This window comes from Psammomys obesus, unplaced genomic scaffold, assembly GCF_907164565.1.
Source record: "Psammomys obesus unplaced genomic scaffold, mPsaObe1.curated_primary_1811, whole genome shotgun sequence".
Taxonomy (NCBI): Eukaryota; Metazoa; Chordata; class Mammalia; order Rodentia; family Muridae; genus Psammomys; species Psammomys obesus.
Genome location: NW_026595981.1, coordinates 21,842,483 through 21,862,283, shown reverse-complemented (window position 1 = coordinate 21,862,283; position 19,801 = coordinate 21,842,483). Strand labels below are relative to the sequence as shown.

Below are 19,801 nucleotides of genomic sequence, written 5' to 3'. Positions count from 1 at the left end.
AGGACAGCCAAGGCTACACAGAGAAATTCTGTGTCGGAAAAAAAAAAAAAAAAAAAAGTATTGTTTCTTCACTTTGAAAAAAACAAACTAAAACAAGAGAATGTTATGGCACCAAACCCAGTCGATCTGTAGCGCTTCATTTAATTGTTCCACAGCCAAATGAAACCATTCTGAGCTTGCTTTTGCCCCATCTCTGTTTGTTCTTTGGGAACCCTTACAGAACTATTTATTTTCACGTATGTATTTATCTGTTCGGGGAAAGGATCTCATGGGTGGCTTAGTCTGACGTCGAAATCGCGTTACCAGCGAGTACCACCACGCCCGGAGCAAGAATTATTTTTGAATTCTTGGCATCCAGAGAGGTGCTTGGCAACGGAGCTCAAAAGAAGCTGCTGAGCGAATTTAAAAATGACAGAAAAAACAATGTGTCTGTATCTCCAACTACTTCCCAGGCCGCTGGAAGTAATTCAACCAGTGCTTTCACGGCCCAGGCTGTTGCAAAGAGGCTCAGGATTTGCACGTCACACAGCTGCGCCCGGGGGAAGGAGGCGGGCAGCAGAGGGTGTGGTCACATGGCGGGGTGGGCGGGGCCTGCAGTTCATATCCCAGCGTTCCTTGTGCCCACTTCCTTTCTGACTCTTTCCGGGCGCTCAAGATGTCGAAGCGAGGTGAGACTTCTGGGTTTGGGGATCCGCTGGCATCCGCCGCGCAGGGTGGCGGGCCTGTTCGGTGGCGGCGGGCCCGGGCTGCGGCGGGGCTTTGCAGTCCTCGGGCGGGAGAGCGGGAGGCCGGGCGCCGCAGAGGCCCTGGGGGAGCCCGGGGAGAGGAGGGCGGCGGAGCCGGGGCCGCCCGTGGGCTCGCCCCGCGCACGCGCTGCAGCACTGCTGGGCCGCCTGCCTTCCACCGCTTTGGGCGACCCCTGCGCTCCCCCGCCTTGCCGCATAGATAAAAGTGGAGAGGAGGTTGGGGCCGTCCGGTCTCCCTAACCTCGACAGGAGAATGGTAATGACGGGGACGGCCAGGTTCTGGGACAACTGGGTGGTAATCAGAGAGAGGCAAACACTGGCCGCCGTAATCTGGTTTCTCTTCCTCCCCGCAGGACGTGGTGGGTCCTCCGGAGCGAAATTCCGGATTTCCCTGGGTCTCCCGGTAGGAGCTGTGATCAACTGTGCTGACAACACAGGTGAGGTTTTCGGCAGGACCCTGCCGCGGCCCCCCTTTTAAAAGCACTCCGTGGGCCTTTGTGCCAGTGGCCCACTGAGCCGTCAAGAAGGGGCAGAGTGAAAACACCGCTTTTGGGTGAAGTGGCAACACGTGTTGTTCGCTTCAATCGGTGTTGTGACATGGAAAGATTGCTTGCATGCGCGGTGTGAGGGGTCTTGGAAAACACTTTTAAAGATCGCTGGTTTTGTTCCAATTGGCTTCTTGAGATGGAGTTACTCGTTGTATAGCCCAGGCTGACCATACTGGCGGTAACTGCACCTACAAATTTCATTTTTTTTTTTTTTTTTCGTTTTCTGTAGGAGCCAAGAATTTGTATATCATCTCTGTGAAGGGAATCAAGGGACGGCTGAACAGACTTCCTGCTGCTGGTGTGGGTGACATGGTGATGGCCACAGTTAAGAAAGGCAAACCAGAATTGAGAAAAAAGGGTGAGTAGGCATATGGAGCCAATGGACGATAGTCGGGAGTTCTCCCTATGCTGGAAAACAGGATGTCGGTTTTGTGCTCGTCCAAACCGCCAAATCACTTAACACTTTTGAGAGGCTGTTTGATCATTGTTTCTGCTCCTGCTGTTTTGTTTGTGTGTGGCGGGTTGTTTGTTAAGACATGCCTGGCTCCTTTGGTTTGGGGAGCGTCTTGTTGGTTCCCTAATTAGGTTCTCCCCTATAAGCTCGGGTCTGCTATTTGCCTCTCACCTGGCTAAGTTCATCAGACGCTAATAGACTGCTTGCTTTTAGGAGGAAGGAACTAGTTTGTTGTGGTCCAGGTTATGGATGCCCTTGGCAGTGCTGAATGGCTCTGTTTGACCTGTGGTTTTTTTGTTTGAACGTATGGAGGCAGGCACCTCTTTATGTCGCCTCCTGCATGTTCCCTTTTTTAGTAGACACTGAACAGGGAGCTGCTGGCTCATTATCAACCTTTAAACGTGTTTTTTTTTTTTTTTTTTTCCCGTCAGGTATGTGTATTTAAAAGAGGCGTCAGACCCACCCCTGGAGTGGTATGGCTGCAGAACCTTTTTATTGCACTTATCTTGAGAGACGTCCCACTGTAGGCCTGGCTGGCCCTGAGCTCGCCACCCGCCCACCTCAGCTTCCCAGGTGCCCTCTTCCAGAGAGGTTCTAGCAGTCCCCTGGTAGAGTTCAGGTGGTGGGTTGTGGTGTTGGCTTCCAGAAGCACCTTGCCTCCATCCTTCCACAAATGCTAGTGTACTTTTAGAACCCTCTCTGTTCCACTTGAGGGAGGGTGGTGTTGTGGCTGACCTCATCCTAAGTAACCTCATCTCAGAACACTTTCGGGGCCTGGTTGGTGGCTCAGGAAGCTGTCAGAGAAGAGAAGACTATGTCCCCCTTGCTATGTGGGTGTGGTGACAGCTGGATGTGCTGTTGCCTCCAGTGGTGGGGACATCTTTGGTTCCTTAGTCTTAGGAATTTCAAGTCAGTTTGCAAATGAGTATCGAGAGAGGCTTTGTGACTATTGGTTGCTTTTCTGATGTGTGGCTTTAAAGGTGTTTGAATCTGTCTTCAGGATTTCAGCCATGTTTCTGTGTAAAGGCCATACTTTGTTGTGAATATGCAGAAAAGCGGCCTTTAAACAGGTAGTTTCAGATGGTGAACTTAGTTCTGATTATACAGTAGGAGTGGGATCCAGCTTGGGTGGCACAGGACTTAGTTCTGGCTCTTCTGGAGACCCAGGCAGGAAGCTTCTGGGTAAATCCACATTTGGCCGGTTGTTCAAGATCTTGATCAGTCCCTAGCACAGAAAAGCAATTGTGGGTATGGAAGAGACCCCATCTTCCAGCTCTTAGACTGAAGATGGGTGGTGGTGTTTCGTCTGACTTCAGTAAGGCCCCAGGCTCCTCTAGTCTTGATTTTTCCCTGTGTTGATGGGCCATTCCCACACAGTGACCACTTTAGAGCAATTAGCAGGTGTTCATGTTCAGTGGTGGTGCCGGTTTCTAAAGTACCTGTACTATGAGCTGTTCTGGTTCTCAGTTTTGTTTTATTATGATGATATACACTGGGAGGCTCCTTAATGCAAATGCCACTTTTCCAGAGGTGGTTATGGACCACCAGGGCCAGGTCAAAGCTTAAACTTAAGTGGAACTACCTCTGAGTAACAGAATTCTGTCTAGAAGGATCACATGTTTCTGTATAGCACTGTACTGATGAGGGATCTTGCCCCAGTTAAAGAACAAAGACTAAAGAAAATAAATTCTCTCCTTAGTAAGGTGTGCTGTCAACGTGGTAGGCATTAATTGAAAAGTTGAGGGGTAATATCCATCGAACACTAGTAATGCATTTTTATTACATGTAGTTAATATTTGTAGGGCAAGCCCTAGCAACTGAGCTGTTGGGACTCTGACTTCTTTGGTTTTTGTTTTGTTTGTTTGTTTGAGACAGGGTTTCTTGGTGTCCTGGACCAGGCTGTCCTTGAACTTAGAGAGGCGAACCTGCCTCTGCCTCCCAGAGTAATGGGATTGCATTGCGCCCAGCTGTTGGACTCTGACTTCTAATCCTGTGGTCCTAGCTTGCTGGATAAGTGGGGTTGTGTAGCAAAGTTTATTTTTTGGATTATCTTTAGAAAGGAAATATATATATATATATATATATATATATATATATATATATATATCCCCCCACACACACAAAAAAAAGGCCATTTAAGGGGTAGTTCTCATTGATTCTTCTCCCTGCTGTTCCATGACGGAAACCCAATGGTGAGTGGACAGTCTGAGGCCTGGCTGTCTGCTTCCGTGCTGGTGCTAGGACAGCCAGTTACTAACTGCTGCCCCTTTCCTTTTCTCCTTAGTCCACCCAGCAGTGGTAATTCGACAACGAAAGTCATATCGAAGAAAAGATGGGGTGTTTCTTTACTTTGAAGATAATGCAGGGGTCATAGTAAACAATAAAGGCGAGATGAAAGGTAGGAAGCAGTTCAAACCACCCTTTGTATGTCTCTGGCGGGGTGGCTGTAGCAGCATGGACAAGGTGCCCTCTAACCTGTCTGCCTCTTCTATGCAGGTTCTGCTATTACAGGTCCTGTTGCAAAGGAGTGTGCAGACCTGTGGCCCAGGATTGCATCCAATGCAGGCAGCATTGCATGACTCCCGGTGTGTTTGTGAAATACATCCATTAAAAAGTCTTTGCTCCAAGAACTTGTCTTGACACACCTTCACCAATATCAGCTTTACAAAAGGAAGCTGCTAGATGGCAGCTCTGGGCATGACCTTGCCGAACATCATTTTTCAGTCTTAGGATTATTCTTGGGCTGGAGGTAGATAATCTATACAGACCTTGGGCCACATGGTGGCTGTAACTCTAGTGAAAAGAAATCCAATGCTGCCTTTCAGGCCGCTTCTGGGACCAGGCATACACATGGTTTACAGATACACATGCAAGCAAAAACCACTTGTGAATGTACAATAAATTCCATGTGTGATTTGAGTCCTAACATTCAGATGGTTTTGTGTGAGTGTCCTTCACATTGAGAATGGCCTTGAAGTAGGGTGAGTTAATGGGTAGAGCCTGGGTAACCCGGCAGTAGAGGAATGCTATGTGTAAAAGTCAGGTGTGTGTGGTTGGGTGTTAATCTTGCCTGCCTGGGTTCTTTGGGTAAAAGAGTGATGTCCACAGGATGATGGATGGAGGTATGAAAAGCAGTCCTTAAACTTGAAGGACATCTGCTCATGAGTAGTGTGTCTACTTGCTATATGTAATCATCTTTGGCTGGGCTTAAAATTCAACACTGAGTCAGCTTTCCAGCCCCAACTTTGAGCTCTGTCCACTACCTTACTGGTGCTGGAATACAGATCACACTCCTATCTACCACTGGCAAAAGTTTTCTAATGTGCAAGTTCAATCTTGTTTTGGTACCGGTTTCCCAGGCTGGCCTCTGCCTCCTGAATGCTAGGGTTAAAGGTGTGTGCCACCAAGCCCCCCTTAATCGGGCATTTTTAGACAAAAGTAACAGAAAAGTGCTTAGCTGTGTTTTGTTCCTGCAAAGGTATGTGTTTGAGCCAAGCACAGTTGCCCATGCCTGAAACAACCAAGATTACACACAAACCCTGTCTGGAAAAGTTAGAAGCCTCCCTGGATGAATTGGCCAAGTGAAAGCTGGGGAAAGAGTTGGCACATACCTGAAATCCTGACATGGGGGGGGTGGGAGGGAGTGTCAAACTTTTGAGGCTAGCCTAGGCTACCAAACAAGGTGAGAGAAACAAGGACCTGAGAGGGTTAGGGAAAGATGGTTTTGGGCTCTGCAACTAGGTCAGTTGGGAGGTAGGGGAAGGACAGTCTGGAATAGTGGAGGTTGGCCCTGATGCTAACCTTCCAAATACCAAGATAAGTGAACCCCATTATTTGAAGACCCTTAGAAAAGCTGTTAACTTTTGGGGGTGGGGGCACAGTTTAATTTGGTTTTTTGAAACGGGCTTTCTGTCCCTGGCTGGTGGAATTCTAGGAGCAGACTCTCCACCTGCTTCTGCTGGAATTAAGGGCCAACACCACCACTACCACCTCATCCAGTCCAACTCTGTCCCACCTGTACTCGCATATGAACTATTAGAATATAAAAATGTATGTGTGTGTCTAAACTGGGAGCAGAAGACTGCGGGTACAGTACAGTTTGATTCGGAGTGCTTGCCTGCTGTGCCCACGCTTTAGCCTTGGGTTAGATCGCAGCACCATGGCAAAATGGGCGTGGTGGGAACCCTGAAATGGTACGTAATAATGCTCAGTTTAGTCCCCCTCTGGTGCTCTTCCACCGGAAAGCCCTCAGGCTGTGGTGGTCGGAATGGCTCGCTGTTACGATAATACTCTGAGACTGGAAAAATGTTTTATTTTGGATGGGGTGGCTGTGAGCTCAGTGGCTCACGGCTACAGCATCGTGAGGCCCAAGCTGTGGTCGGCGATTCCGCCTTACAATTCTCAGCAGGACTACCACACTCGGCGGTACTTCCGGAGCCACGTGGTTCCGCCCCTTTTGCGGAAAACTGATCAGGTGCGTGTGGGAGCATCCCGGAGGACCCTGTGACTTCTAGCAGATAGCTCCGGGAGTTTAGCCCTCCAACCTTAATCCGGGCCTCGCCCTGCAAACCCTGCAGCGAGCTGGGCTCTTACTGAGGCCGTCACTCCGCGGCTATGTTAGTGCATTAGGGAGTAGAGCAGGGTGGCTGAGGTGTGGTGCTGCTGAGCTCACGCTTTCCCTTCCACCCAGAACCCCGTCTACAGTCTCATTTCTTGTTTCTGTGAAGGGAGTCTAGGACGTGAAGCTTCCCTCTTCAGACGAACAGGTCTCTTTGTCTTTGTGACGTCACAGGGCGCGCTTCATGGTGACCTCACAGCAGATCCTCAAAACCCACAGACACTACCAGTGAGCTCTGTGAACCAAACAAAGCGGGTTTGTCTTGGCCTGGCGCCTTGGTCTTCCTGTCCCCGTTGCAAGGTTGAAGCGGCCTAGCTCACGGCCTAGCACCTGTGAGCGCAAGGAAGGAAACTTGCCCAGTATCATAGATCCTCAGGCTGTTGGCTGACAGCTCCACTTTCTTCCAACACTTATTTACTTATCTGTTTATGTAATTATATTTTATTTTTTATTTTGATGGAGTCTCCCTGTCTCCCAGGCTGTCCTTGAAACTCTTAAGCATAAGTGATCCTCCTTCCAGTTGCTGGGAGTGGGGCTGAGGAAATAGCTTGCAAGGACAATACCTGCCTGACATGTATGAGGTCCTGACTTTAGTGCACCCCGTGCCATGCACTGGTTCCCCACAGAAAACAAAATCAGTGGCTGGGGACTTCAGCCCCACATCTCCAGCTCTGTGCCTTCCAACACCTTTGTCTTCAGTATCTGTGATTTCAGTGATGCGAAGGCAAAAAGGACCTACCAGGTTGCACTAGGAACAGTCTTGGGGATTTTTGTGGTACATAATGTTGTGCCTGTTCCCCGCCCCCCCCGCACACACACACACACAATCTGTCCCTTGTCACTTTTATACAGGAGCCAGAAGTGTGTATGTCTAAGAATGACAGTGTTTTTATTTTTTTGTTTTGGAGCCACAGTCTGGCTGTGTAGCCCAGGCTACTCTCCAACTTGAAGCAATCACTGTTTTCCTCTGAGTCCTGAGTGCTGGAACTACTGGCTTATGCCGTCTGACTTGAATTTACCTTTTTAAAATTTTTTGTTTTGTTTTGTTTTGTTTTGTTTTTTTGAGACAAGGTTTCTCTGTGCAGCTCTGCCTGTCCAGGAACTCACTAAGTAGACCAGGCTGGCCTCAAACTCAGAGGGCCTACCTCTCCCTCTCCATTGCTGGAATTAAAGGCATGCGCTGCAACCACACAGCTATATATATATTTTTTAAATCATCAAAATCACTATCTGTGTTTGGTACTTTTATTTGAATAAAGATGTGAGGAACAAAACAAGATAGTTGAGCAGGAGGAGGTAGGACATGCACTTGGGAGAGGTGACAGTGAGGGCAGGAGAGTCAGGAGTTCAAGGTCATCCTAAACTAAGTAGGTTTAAGCCTTCCTCTGAACTATTCAGAGTCTTGAGAAAAAATAGCCAACAACGTGTAACAAAACAACAAAATGTGTATCTTTAGCCTTTACTGTAGCAGGACTTTTATCTAAAGTCACGGGAAATCTCATGGCAGCTTTCTGGTTGGTTACTAATGAGAAAAACTGAGGTCAGAGAAGAGATGTAATTGGCCCATGATCACACAGCTTACTAGTAGCAGAGCTGCCATGAGGATCCAGCCTGTCTAGCAACAGAGCCAACAGAGCTCTTACCCCACAGTCCCCCTGCCTGTCCAGATCATTAATGTATTTAATCTGCCTTCCAGTTTCTTTAGGCTCTGACCTCTTCCCCTTCCCCAAGGAACCTCCAGGATGTTTGCGCCTCACGCAATGAGGCATCCAAACTGGCAATCTTTTTTTTTTTTCTTCTTCTTCTTTCTTCATTTTCAGGATCATGGCGGTACAGGAAGGGATGGCTGGATAGTAGACTATTTCCACATTTTTGGTCAAGGACAAAGATATCTCAACAGGAGAAACTGGGCAGGAGCAGGCAAGTGCTATCTCACTGTCCATCCTCATATGGTCCCACCATGGAGAAAGTGTGTATCCCAGAGCTTAGAGAGGCAGGGCTACAGAAAGGCCTGGTGGGGAAAAAAGGGTCAAGGACTGTATCCTTGGGCTAGAGCAATGGAGCAATGGCTCAGTATTTAAGAGCACTGCCTTTCCAGAGGTCCTGAGTTCAATTCCCAGCAACCTCATGATGGATCACAACCATCTTTAATATGATCTGACGCCCTCTTCTGGCATGTAGGTGAACACACAGCTAGAGCAATCACATATAAAAAAAAAAAAACCAAAAAACAAAAAAGACTATATCCTCCTGGCTTTTCCTCCCATACATGAGCAAATAGTGTTTGGTGCGCCTACTATTTACATATTGAACACCTACTATCTATCACTCTCTATCACTAACGCCTCAGCCTCATTTTATCCCTGTAGCACAGTTCATCTCCTAGGCATGATCTTAAACTGATTTACTGGGAAAGGCTGAGATGAAACTCCCCTGTCTACTCTAAAGCCTGTTGTTGCTTGCATGCTCGTGTGTGTGTGTGTGTGTGTGTGTGTGTGCACGCGTGCGCGCGCACACGCGCGCGACCCTCTACAGCTACTGTAGTTTCCTGAGCATGCTTAGTTTAGCAGCCATGGGGAAAGGAAGATTAACTTTTTCTGCGAGGACAGTCTTTCTTCCACCACCTTTTGGGCACATGATTACCACGAAGTCCTTTGGATCAAGTAATCAACTTGATCTCATCTTTTCTCCAGATGGGACAGAGGCAAGGGTTAAAATCCTTACATCTCCTGGGTGGGAGCCAAGTCCAGGCCCAGCATATACCACTCACAGTCCTCCTGTAAAACTCACCTGGGATAGGGTTTGGTTTCTAGGACATGTCTGTCTTCTTGAGCTCCCTGCCGCTGGGCTTGGCAGATGCAGTGACTCTCGGGGTTTAAGGGAGGGAGGCAAGAAGATGTCTGCAGGCTCAACCTCGCTCCTCTCCCCCAAGGGCATTCCCTCCAGCAGGTGGGTGGGCATGACTACTACAATTCCAACCCGAAGAAGATCACTACTGGTTTAAATGGGCGATTTGGCTACCGCCGGAACACCCCAGCCCTCCGCCAGCATACATCAGTGTTCGGAGAAATCACCCCATTCCCCATTTTCTGAAGATACTGCATCACGGGCCTTGAGCTGAATCTCCAAGAAAGATTTTTAAGTGAACTGTCATTGAAACAAAGATATATATTCTATATTTTAAAAAATTGCCTATGTGTCTCCAGGTGTGCTCTTTACTCTCTGGGGTGGGAGGAGGGAACTCTGATTCTACTACATGGGATGATGAGAAGGGCCCATCCTCCCTGGGCCCAGGGATTGAACCCATGGTCGAAGTGGACGGGAAACCAGGATTCTGCCACTGAGCTACCTCTGTAGCTAGCACTAGGTAGTACAAGCTCAGCAACTCAACAAAGCACTTTCCCGGGTACCGGTTGGCTTTTTGGTCAGAAGCTAGCCACTTTTTCCATCAAGAACAGGGAAGAGAGCTGTGTATGACACAGGGAATCCCGGTAGATTCCCAGGACCCACACGGTATGGAGGACACTGACGACCACAAACCGTCTTCTGAATTCCACATACTCTGTGGCATGCATATGGCCATGTACATGCTCAAACGCAACTGAAGTGTAATTTCAAATAGACGAAAAGAAAGTAAACCCAAATAACCAAATAATACAGTGGGGCCCTAGCATGGAGTGATGGCACACACTTGGAATCCCAGTTCTCAGGAGGTGGAAACAGGAAGTATGAAGCAAGCCTGGTTACATAATGGGTTCCTAACCAGCAAGGACTATAGAGAGACCCTGAATCAAGTCTCAAAAATAATAACCATTTCCCTGATATATTGTCATCTCCTGTTAAAAAACAAACAAACAAAACAAAAACCTGACATTAAGTGGGCCTAGGAGTTTGGGTCTATAATTCCAGCTAGCTGAGGCTGAGACAGAAGGATTGCATGTTTAAGGCTAGATAAGGCTACATTGGGCTATTGTTTAAAGGGGAAAAATAAAAATAGAAATACAGCTAAGCGGCAAGAGAGCTTAGCTAGCGTGTTGGAGGCCTCAAGATCAATTCTCACCCCTACGAAAACTGACATCATCCATCTCCTTTTACACATAATTCATTAGAGGGCAGGAGTGCACAAGGTGTCATCTAGGGTACTTATTAATCCCAGGATTCTCTAGTCATGATATTGGCTTCCTTTCCAGCCAGCTGTCATCCTTTTGTGTTCTCTCCCTGTTTCTTAGTGACCAAGAGAAAAACCAAAGCAGAAAATGTATGCTAAGGTGAGGCTGGAGAATACAAAGCTCCCCAGGGTGTTAGTGTGGGTGGAACCAGTTCAAAGTGAGTCACCATAAGTGGACAAGGAAGAGGACAGTGACAAAGTGAGGGGGTATAGCTCAGGGGTAGAGCAGTTGACTGCAGATCAAGAGGTCCCTGGTTCAAATCCGGGTGCCCCCTTCCATTCCTGTTTTTTTTTTTTTTTGTTTTGTTTTGTTTTGTTTGTTTGTTTCCATGAGTGGGAGTAAGAGCCAGTGGTCACTAGAAAGGACAAGGAACTTTTAGCCTGGTCTTTCGCCTGAGGAATGAGGCAATAAGCCTGCCTTCGGACAGGAATTTCAAGGCCCAAAATACTTGTTCCTCTCACATTTCAAGAGATCAATAAAGCAAAGTCAGTCACTACACTCCTCCTCTGGTGCTTCAGTCAATATAAAGTCCTGGGCCTGGGGACATAGCTCAGTGGTAGAGCACTGGCTTTACATGTGGGAAGTCCTAGTCCAAAGCTGGACCCTGAAAAGGAAGGAAGGCTGTTATACATATCTCCTCTCCTCCTCCTCCCCCCCTTCTTTTTTTTTCTTTCCCTTTCCTTCTTTTTCTTGTTTTCTTTTTCTCTCTTCTTTTTTCCTCCTTCTTGGTCTCAAAAAAAAAAGTCTCACTGTGTAGCCCTACTTGTCTTCCTGTCCTGAAATTTGCTATGTAGACTAGACTGGTCTCAAACTTAAAGAAATCCAACTGTCTTCTAAGTGTTGAGATTAAAGTTGTACAACAACAATTTTTTTTTAAAAAGATGTGTGTGTGTGTGTGGGAGAGAGAGAGAGAGAGAGAGAGAGAGAGAGAGATGTGCACAGGTGCCTGTGAAGGCAAGAAGAGGGCACTGGATCTTCTGAAACTGGAGTTACAGGAAGTTGTGAGCTGATCAAGCTATTTCTCCAGTCTTTTCTAGGTATTTCTAAAAAAGAAGCTTTATTTTCCCCCCAGAACTCCTGCTCAGATGTAGCTCATGGGCAGCTCAGTCTCCATGTGTGTTCCCTAGTAACACACAGGGAGCAGGGGCTGCTCTTTGATTACTTCCCCCTGGTGGGGCTTCCTTGCCACAGAGGAAGAGGATGCAGGCAGTCCAGATAAGACTTGATAGGCTAGAGTCAGAGGGCTCCCTCCCCATTTCTGTGGACTAGGGGAGGGGTATGGGGGGGGAAAAGGAGGAAGGGTGGGATGGGGAGGGGAAGAGGGAGGGGCCTACAATCAGGATATAAAGTGAATAACTTATATATAAAAAATTTAAAAATGAAACACAAAAAAGACACCGACCAATGGGTAAAGTAGAATGTCCTTAGGACTCATTTTATTGCTTTGTTTCTTTGGTAGTACAATAGTATTTTCTTTTCTCCTATATCCATGGACTATTTAGTCTCAGGTTCTTGGCCACCTGGGCAGTGTTGGGTTCCATCTCACGGAGTGGGCCTTAAATAAAAACAGATTAAAAAAAGAGTTTTCATTTCCATAACTTTTGTGCTACTATTCTCACACCAGCACATCATGCATACTGGTTACCATCATAGGTTTAAGAATAGTTTGTATGTGGATTATCATTTGCCTTTCTTCTGTGTGCAGAGTAGCTTCCAGTATTCATGGGTGATTTTTAAGCACTCTTAGGATTATAAAAGAATGCTATATAATGCTGTACGTACTGTAACTCTCATGATTATTTAAACTTCTTTTAAAATAATCAAAATGAAATAAAATTTGAAAAAAAATTTTTCTTTGGACATGTGGCTAGTTTTTAAAAATTCTTGAGGTAGGGAATTATGAGGCAGAGTTGGCTGCTTTCTAACTCCCAGAGATCTGCCTGCCTCTGCCTCCAGGGCACAGGGATTAAAGGCGTGCACCATCACACCTAACCAGACTTTTTATTTATCTACCACATCCAACTAGTCAAATTTTTAAAAAATGATTTTATGTGTATGTGTGCTTTGCATGTACGGCTGTACATCCTTTGTGTGGCTGGTGGTCAGGGAGGCCAGAAGAGGGTGTGTGATCTAGAACTGGAATTACAGATAATCATGAGCCACCAAGTGGGTGATGGGAATTGAACCGGAGTCCTCTGAAAGGGCTGCCAGTGTTCATAGCGGCTCCAGTTCTTTAATTTTAACAACTCAAAAGTGAAAACACAAACTTGGCCATACACACATATCCTTAATCCCAGCACTCTGGAGGCAGAGGCTGGTGGTACAGATCTTTGTGAGTTCAAGGCCAGCCTAGTCTACACTGTTTCCAGACAGTCAGGGTTTTACATTGGGAGATCCTGTCTCAAAAACAAAAAAAAAAAACCAATAATAAAATAAAAACAGAGTTTCCCAGACCAGAATGACCTCAGACTTTGTGCCAACGCCGGCCTCGAACGCCTGATCTTCCAGTTTCCCTCTCCCCAGCGCACAGATGCTGGGAGTGCGCCACATCTGACTTTCGGAGTTTTGTTCGATGGTGTCAATTTCTATACAACATGCCAGAAGTAAGGGAGCTGGCCGGGAGTCCGGTTTGGGAAGCTGGTTTGGAAACCCTGGTGCAGCGGTGCGCGAGGCAGGCGGCCTAAGGTTGGGAGATTCTGACTTCTTGCAGGATGGCGGTTCTACAACAGGGCCCTGACGCGTTGCCAAGGCAACAGAACTTCGCCTGTGGCTTTTCATCATTTAGGGACCTTGGAGGAGACGGTTGTGGGAAGCGAAAAATCCCAAGAGCGAGTAGAAACTACTAACCACTCTAGGGTCACGTGGACATAGGGCTACTCGAACGTCATCGCTCCGAGACGCCGACTCAGTGATGTGACGCCACTCCCGGAAGTGTGGTCTAGAGTGGGCGGAGAAAGGGGCAGCTGGTGCATTTTGGGATTAGGTCCTGTGAGGCCGTTTCTGAACTGTTTCGCTGCGTTTCCTCTCGGTCTTCGCGGAAACTTTCGGGTCCACAGACTGAAGAGAAGTCTCCACCGTCATGGGAGGCGGAGACCTGGTAAGTGTCGGAGGCCCGAGGCCCGCTGGCGCCGTGGATGGAAACTGGCACAGACGAGGTGGATCTCGGGGCTAGTAGCAGTTGGTAACCCTGAAGTCTTGTTTGCAGCACAGGGAGGTGGTAAACACAGAGACGGAACGCATGGTGAAGCGCACGGAAGGACTGGGATGAGCCTTGGGAAGATGTGCGGCGAGTGATGGCTGCTGAGTGTCTGTGTTTGCTGATTTGGGGGTCCTCCGGGCTGGGAAGTCCGAGGTCAGGGAGGGGGGACAGTTGGACTCATGGTATGGAAGGAGGCAGATCTTGAGCACATAGACTTTATTTTGTGTTTGTTATCTTGGGACATAGCAACCCCCCCCCCCCCTTGAAGTTTTCGAGACAGGGTTTCTCTGTGTAGCCTTGACTGTCCTGGAACTCACTCTGTAGACCAGGCTGGCCTCGAACTCAGAGATCCGCCTGCCTCTGCCTCCGAGCTGTTCTGGTATTAAAGGCGATTGCCACCGCCGCCCGGCCATAGCCCCGTTTTTTAGCTAGGAGTTCACAGTTGTATCCTGGACCTGGACTTGTCAAAGGGTGGGCCCCAATCTTCTCCGCTTCTGAGCTGTGCTATTTGGAGGAGCCCATCTTCGTTTCATTCCCTACATCAGTGCTTTGCTTTGATCCGTAGTGACAAGGCAGCTTTCTTCTATATATGTAACACTTTTTTTTTAGGCTAAGTGGCAATTTCTCTAAAGTTCTGTAGTTCATTTGTGGGGAAGCAATGCCTTCAATAAGGCAGAAGTATTCACGAAGCACGGAGCTGGATTGGGAAACTATTGATCTTCGAAAAGTGAAGCTAATTGAATCATAAACACATTAGTTTAGATATCTGAGGAGTAGGCTGAGTTTGCCAGGTATCCTTAATTTGAACCGGTATCCGGAGCTCCATCAGAGTTGGTCTAGTTTCATTTAGTTCTTCGTGTAACACTGCATTGGTTTGCTTCTCTGTTTTTGTTTGTTTTGTTTTTTGAGACAGAGTTTCTCTGTCTGGAACTCACTTTGTAGTAGACCAGGCTGGCCTTGAACTCAGGAGATCTGCTTGCCTCTGCCTCCCAAGTGCAGGGACTAAAGGCCTGCACCACCACCACCACCACCATCACCATCATCACCATCAGGCCGGCTTGCTTCTTTGTTTCTTCTTTGTAATAAAACCAGGATCAAAAGCAACTTTTGGAGGAGAAGGTTACATCTTACAGGTTAGAGTCCTGTCATTAAGGGAAGCCAAGCAGGAGCTCAAGTATGAACTGGGATGCAGGATTGTTGCTTACTGGCTTGCTTCTCTTTAGTCAGGTAGTTTAGTCAGCTACCTTGCTTATACAGTTCAGGCCCACCTACCCAGGGATGGTCCCACCCACCGTGGGCTGGGCCTTCCTACATCAATTATCAATCAAAAAAAAAAAAAAAAGAAAAAAGAAAATACACCCACAGACATTCCCACAGTCTGTTGGAGGCAGTTCCTCAATTGAGGTTGACAACCAATTCTAGTCATCCCTGCCAGGAAAGCCCTAACCTAGAAATTCTTAACCTCGGATGTCTTGGCAGTTTGGGTTAGATAATTCTTTGTGCCTGTGGTGGTGGGGATGTCCTGTAAATTGTATATTCAGCAGCCGCTAGCCACAAGATGCTGCTAGCACTCTCCCTCAGTTTTGACATCTAGAAACTTCTCCAGACACTGATTGCCGTTTGTGCCCTGGAACAGAAAGGAGAACCCATGTGGGACAAAGTCAGGGTGTATGTGTGGGCGGTGGCGAAGGGAGTCCTGACCAAAGGAAAGAATGTGGGAAGAGAGGAAGAATAAAATAACCTGGGATGGGGGGTGAAGGGAACCCCTGGGAAGTGAAGGGTGAGGAAGGAACATGGACAGTGCATGCCTTTAGTTCCAGCGCTTGGGAGGTGGAACCAGTAAGCTCTCAAGTTTGAGGGTCGCCCGAGCTAGGAAGCGAGGCCCTGGCTTGCATGTATGTGTACTCCCACTGTGTTTTCACGGACTGGGTGCTTTGCGTCTGCAAGGCACCTTGTGAGTTTTTATCTCATTTGGTCTCTCTCCTATGCATTCCTCACACGATGGCTGGTCATGCAGCTCGCCTGCCCCTCTGCAGTCCTTGCTTCCTGCCATCAACAGTGTGAAGTTCAGCCCCTCCACCTGCCCATAACGGATTTGATCTGCTGTCTTAGCCAGCTTTACCTTACACCTCCTTCTCCACGAGCTTGCACCCCACCTCCAGCCACAGTGAACTGTTTCTGCCATGTTTGTTCTCCCCCACTGGGACTGTACTTGTGAGGGCCATTTCCTCTTCCATTGCTTCCCACACCACTAGCTCTTTTACAGCTATCCTCAGATGCTGCTCTCTCAGGAAAAAAATTCCTGGGAAGGAAAGTTGAAAAGAGACCTAGATACTTTGTAAGCATGCAGGTTTAGGCTCAGAAGAGTCAAGTGGACCCAGTAAAGAGAACGGTGTTTGCTTAAGAGTGAATGTTTTGCCGCAGTGAACTGATTGCCCCTCAAAATAAGGTAACTTCCCCTTTGCCCCATTCCGTCTGTCTGCCCATTATCAACTCCCATTTTAGGCATGGCTAATGGAGTCTAAAGCTAAAACTGTTTGAAGGAAACCTTCAGAAAAGGCCTGTTCCATCCTCAAACTGTAACTAAAGACATTCCCCACAACCTCAGGCATGGCAGGCAAGTGCTCTATCATTGAGCCACACTCCCACCCTGCTCTCTCACCTTTACATGACCCCATATACTGGTTATGGAAGGCTGAGTGAGGCTGGGTGTGATGGTTAGCTCTGTTTACCTAACATAATCTAGAATCACCCGAAAAGAAGATCTTTTCAAAAAATGTTTTAAAGATTTCTTTATTTATTATGTGTGAGTGTTCTGTCTACATGTACACCTACAGGCCAGAAGAGGGCATCAGACCCCAGTATAGATGGTCATGAGCCACCCTGTGGTTGCTGGGAATTGAACTCAGAACCTCCGAAAGAGCAGCCAGTGCTCTTAACCGCTGAACTATCTCTCTGGTCCCTGAAAAGAGGAAGTTAATGAGACATTGTCTCCATTTGGTTGGCTGTGGTTATGTCTGTTGGGGAGTGTCCTAACTAATGAATGTGGGGAAAACCCCACCCACTGAGGGTAGCACCATTCCCTAGGTAAGGGACCTTGAATTGTATAACAGTGAAGAAGTCAAGTTGAGCAAAGCGAGCGAGCATGAGCATGTGAGCATTCACTATCTGTGCTTTTGACTGTGGGTGTAGTATGACCTGCTGTTTGAAGTTTTTTCCTTGAGTTCCTCACAATGATGGTCTGTAACCTGGAGTTAGAAGCCGAAAGAAATCCTCCGTCTCCACAACAGCAGAAGTGAAATTAGAATATAAGGTCAGTTAGGGTCATCACCTTCCACCTGCCACTCACTGAATCCTTTCCTCCCTCCTTTCATTTACGTAGAACCTGAAGAAGAGCTGGCACCCTCAGACCCTTCGCAATGTGGAGAAAGTGTGGAAGGCGGAACAGAAACATGAGGCGGAGCGGAAAAAGATCGAGGAGTTGCAGCGAGAGCTTCGAGAGGAGCGAGCTCGGGAAGAGATGCAGCGCTATGCTGAGGATGTGGGGGCCGTCAAGTAAGTGAGGAGCTGGGCGTGCGGGTGGGCAGGAGCTGCAGCGCTGGGTGTGTGTGCCTGACCCAGGTGCTGCAGAATGGTTAAGGGGTTTAAGCATGTAGATTTTGGAGCCTGGAGAACTTGATTCTAAGATTGGTTTTGCGTGCCCTGAGTTGTGTACCTGAGATAAGGTTTGGCAGTCTTGGATATCTCAGTAGGATCCAGGAAGTCATAGTACCCAAGTCTGTAAGTTTGTTTTGTTTTAATATATAAATGTGATTTTTGGGGGTAGGGGAAGATTTATTTGTTATCTATATCTGCCTACAGGCAAGAAGAGGGCACCAGATCTCATTATAGATGTTTGTAAGCCATTATAGGCGGTTGCTGGGAATTGAACTCAGGATCTCTGGAAGAACAACCATGCTTTTAACCTCTGAGGCATCTTTCCAGCCTGTCTATAAGGGTTGTTGAAGAACAGATGTGATAATGTGTAAACTAACTTGGTGTAGGCCATGTTCCCACTAGATGGTTGACAAGTAATCATAACTATGGCAAAGAATCATTGTCTTTATGCTGTCTGAGTCCTCTGTGAATGTTATGCAAGCTCATCTGTTGTAGGTGACGATTAATATTTACTATTGATATATCTTCTGGTAAAGCTTGCTGCTAATCCTAAACAGCTGTATAACCAAATCACCACACAGAGACTGGGTTTATTTAATTAACCTAGAACACAATGCTGGGCAATAGTTACTCCCTCTTAAACCTCCAAGCCCTCATAGTTTCCTAACATTTAGATTTTACCCATTCTACTTGCTTTTTGTGAAATCTTAGGTCTGGTTCATCATCACGTCATTCCAAGATCTGTTCTCCAGTCCTGCTCTCCTAGCTCTCTCCTGCCCTTTCTGTCCTCTGGCTCCTCCCTCTCTTACTGTTTCCTTTCTATTGTGCAACATTGTGGCTGGTTGCTTTATTTTGGCATGTTTACACAAAGTTGAGACAGGTGATGCTTAGAATAAGTATCACAATGCAATATCCGGATTGAAACCAGAGAATGGGGGTGGGGAGAAATCAGCATTTGAATGAACAACGGTAAGGTGTATACATTGCAAAAGAACATTATACCAACACTCATCTTGGGGGAAGTGGGGTTAATGTAAATAAATAGGGTATATATGAATAAAAACCTGTTGTTGCTATGAACAGTCTTGGTGAATTTTGCCTTTGGTCAGTTTCTTGTAAAATACAGGGTAATAGCCTGGCAGTGGTGGTGCATGACTTTAATCCCAGCACTCGGGAGACAGAGGCAGGTCCCTCTGAGTTCAAGGCCAGCCTGGTCTACAGAGTGAGTTCCGGGACAGCCAAAATTACATAGAGAGAAACTCTGTCTCAAAAAAACAAAAACACCATCAACAACGACAACAAAAAGCCCTGGGTAATAGTAGTAGATAATTACCCTGCTCATCTCATGAAATAACGGGGGTTAAATTTTGAGAAAATCAAAAGCACAAATGCGCTCTGAAGTGCATAGCACTGCAGACAGATTGCGTTAAAGTCATCCCTGTGTTCCCCTTGTCCGTGTTTCAGGGAAAGCCTTCTAGTAAGACCTGGCCCGTGGCCCCTGTGGGGTATGTGGGCTTTCCTTAATTTCGTAGCAGAGGAATTTTTTACATCCGTTTGTGTGTGTGAGAATTAGTTTATAGGTGGACACAGCATCATGGCATATGCGTAGGGAGAAAATCACGTTCTTTCAGGAAGTGGGTTGGGGGGGTTCTGATGGTTTATAGACATTCAAATGAAGTACCATGTATTTAGGAAATGGTGATGGTAACTGTTCATGGTAAAACTTGACAGACTCCAGAGGCAGCTGGAAGATGGGCCTCTGGGCACACCTGTGGGGAGCATCTTGATTCCGTTCCTCAAGGTGGGGAAGACCCCACTTGACTGTGGGACTGCCTGTGCTGCTGGTCCCAAAACGTGTAAGACTCAGCAAGCGGAGCACTTGGCCGTGGATGCAGTGTGACTGGCCGCTTCAGCTTCTGCCACCATATTTCACCAGGGTGGCCTGTGTCTTGAACTGTGAGCCAGAACAACCCTTTCTCCCTTAAGTTGCTTTTGTCATAACAAAAAGAAAATACAGCAGGCATTAATACAGAAATGGAGCTAGAAAATGAGTGATTTTTAAATTTTTATTTATTTTTGGGTTGGTGAGATGGTTCATTGGTCAAGAGAACTTGTGGCTCCTGCAGAGGACTGGGTTTGATTCTCATCACACACACTGTGGTTCAAAGCCATCTCTAATTACTTTGTAACTCCAGTTTCAGAACAGCTGACGCTCTTTTTTGGCCTTTGGGAGTACTGCACACACATGCAGACAAAACTGCTTTAAAAAAAAGATTTATTTATTTTATGCATGAGTGTTCTGTCTGCATGTACACCTGCACACCAGAAGAGAGCATCAGATTCCAATATAGATGGTTGTGAGTCACCATGTGGTTGCTGGGAATTACACTCAGGACCCCTGGGAGAGCAG

At 47.1% G+C, this 19,801-nt stretch overlaps 3 protein-coding genes, 1 long non-coding RNA gene and 2 other non-coding genes across 6 annotated transcripts in view; 5 read left to right on the top strand and 1 right to left on the bottom strand.

Moving 5' to 3' along the window:
• Positions 1-591: 591 nt before the first annotated feature.
• Rpl23 (ribosomal protein L23) lies at positions 592-4,674 on the top strand. The gene is made up of 5 exons (XM_055620478.1): positions 592-668; positions 1,100-1,183; positions 1,524-1,652; positions 4,033-4,146; positions 4,245-4,674. Exons 1-5 carry the CDS (start codon positions 656-658, stop codon positions 4,325-4,327), a joined length of 423 nt encoding a protein of 140 aa, XP_055476453.1. The 5' UTR covers positions 592-655; the 3' UTR covers positions 4,328-4,674.
• Positions 1,215-1,347, top strand: LOC129686620 (small nucleolar RNA SNORA21). Its single transcript, XR_008721671.1, has one exon. It is a non-coding gene; the product is annotated as a small nucleolar RNA SNORA21 (small nucleolar RNA).
• Positions 4,675-5,954: 1,280 nt separating the features above from the next.
• Positions 5,955-9,524, top strand: CUNH17orf98 (chromosome unknown C17orf98 homolog). The gene is made up of 3 exons (XM_055620477.1): positions 5,955-6,222; positions 8,187-8,286; positions 9,299-9,524. Exons 1-3 carry the CDS (start codon positions 6,016-6,018, stop codon positions 9,457-9,459), a joined length of 468 nt encoding a protein of 155 aa, XP_055476452.1. The 5' UTR covers positions 5,955-6,015; the 3' UTR covers positions 9,460-9,524.
• A 1,213-nt stretch (positions 9,525-10,737) lies between these two features.
• Positions 10,738-10,809, top strand: Trnac-gca (transfer RNA cysteine (anticodon GCA)). Its single transcript has one exon. It is a non-coding gene; the product is annotated as a tRNA-Cys (tRNA).
• Positions 10,810-11,944: 1,135 nt separating this feature from the next.
• On the bottom strand, positions 11,945-13,390 carry LOC129686453 (uncharacterized). The gene is made up of 2 exons (XR_008721615.1): positions 12,999-13,390; positions 11,945-12,090 (listed from the first exon to the last, which is right to left on the bottom strand). It is a non-coding gene; the product is annotated as an uncharacterized LOC129686453 (long non-coding RNA).
• An 88-nt stretch (positions 13,391-13,478) lies between these two features.
• The window catches only part of Cwc25 (CWC25 spliceosome associated protein homolog), a 21,277-nt gene continuing 14,954 nt past the window's right edge, over positions 13,479-19,801 (top strand). Inside the window, exons 1-2 of the mRNA XM_055620640.1 lie at positions 13,479-13,632; positions 17,117-17,289. Coding sequence (XP_055476615.1) covers positions 13,615-13,632; positions 17,117-17,289 — 191 coding nt within the window. The 5' untranslated portion in view covers positions 13,479-13,614. The remainder of the gene's footprint in view (positions 13,633-17,116; positions 17,290-19,801) is intronic.

What these genes read in the sequence shown, in the direction of transcription:
- Rpl23 (XM_055620478.1), top strand. An exon ending in CAACTGTGCTGACAACACAG is followed by an intron (nt 1,184 to 1,523) that starts GTGAGGTTTTCG and finishes CGTTTTCTGTAG; the next exon opens with GAGCCAAGAATTTGTATATC. An exon ending in CAATAAAGGCGAGATGAAAG is followed by an intron (nt 4,147 to 4,244) that starts GTAGGAAGCAGT and finishes TCTTCTATGCAG; the next exon opens with GTTCTGCTATTACAGGTCCT.
- CUNH17orf98 (XM_055620477.1), top strand. Translation starts at nt 6,016, where the DNA reads ATGGCTCGCTGTTACGATAATACTCTGAGACTGGAAAAATGTTTTATT. An exon ending in TTTTGCGGAAAACTGATCAG is followed by an intron (nt 6,223 to 8,186) that starts GTGCGTGTGGGA and finishes CTTCATTTTCAG; the next exon opens with GATCATGGCGGTACAGGAAG. An exon ending in GAGAAACTGGGCAGGAGCAG is followed by an intron (nt 8,287 to 9,298) that starts GCAAGTGCTATC and finishes CTCTCCCCCAAG; the next exon opens with GGCATTCCCTCCAGCAGGTG.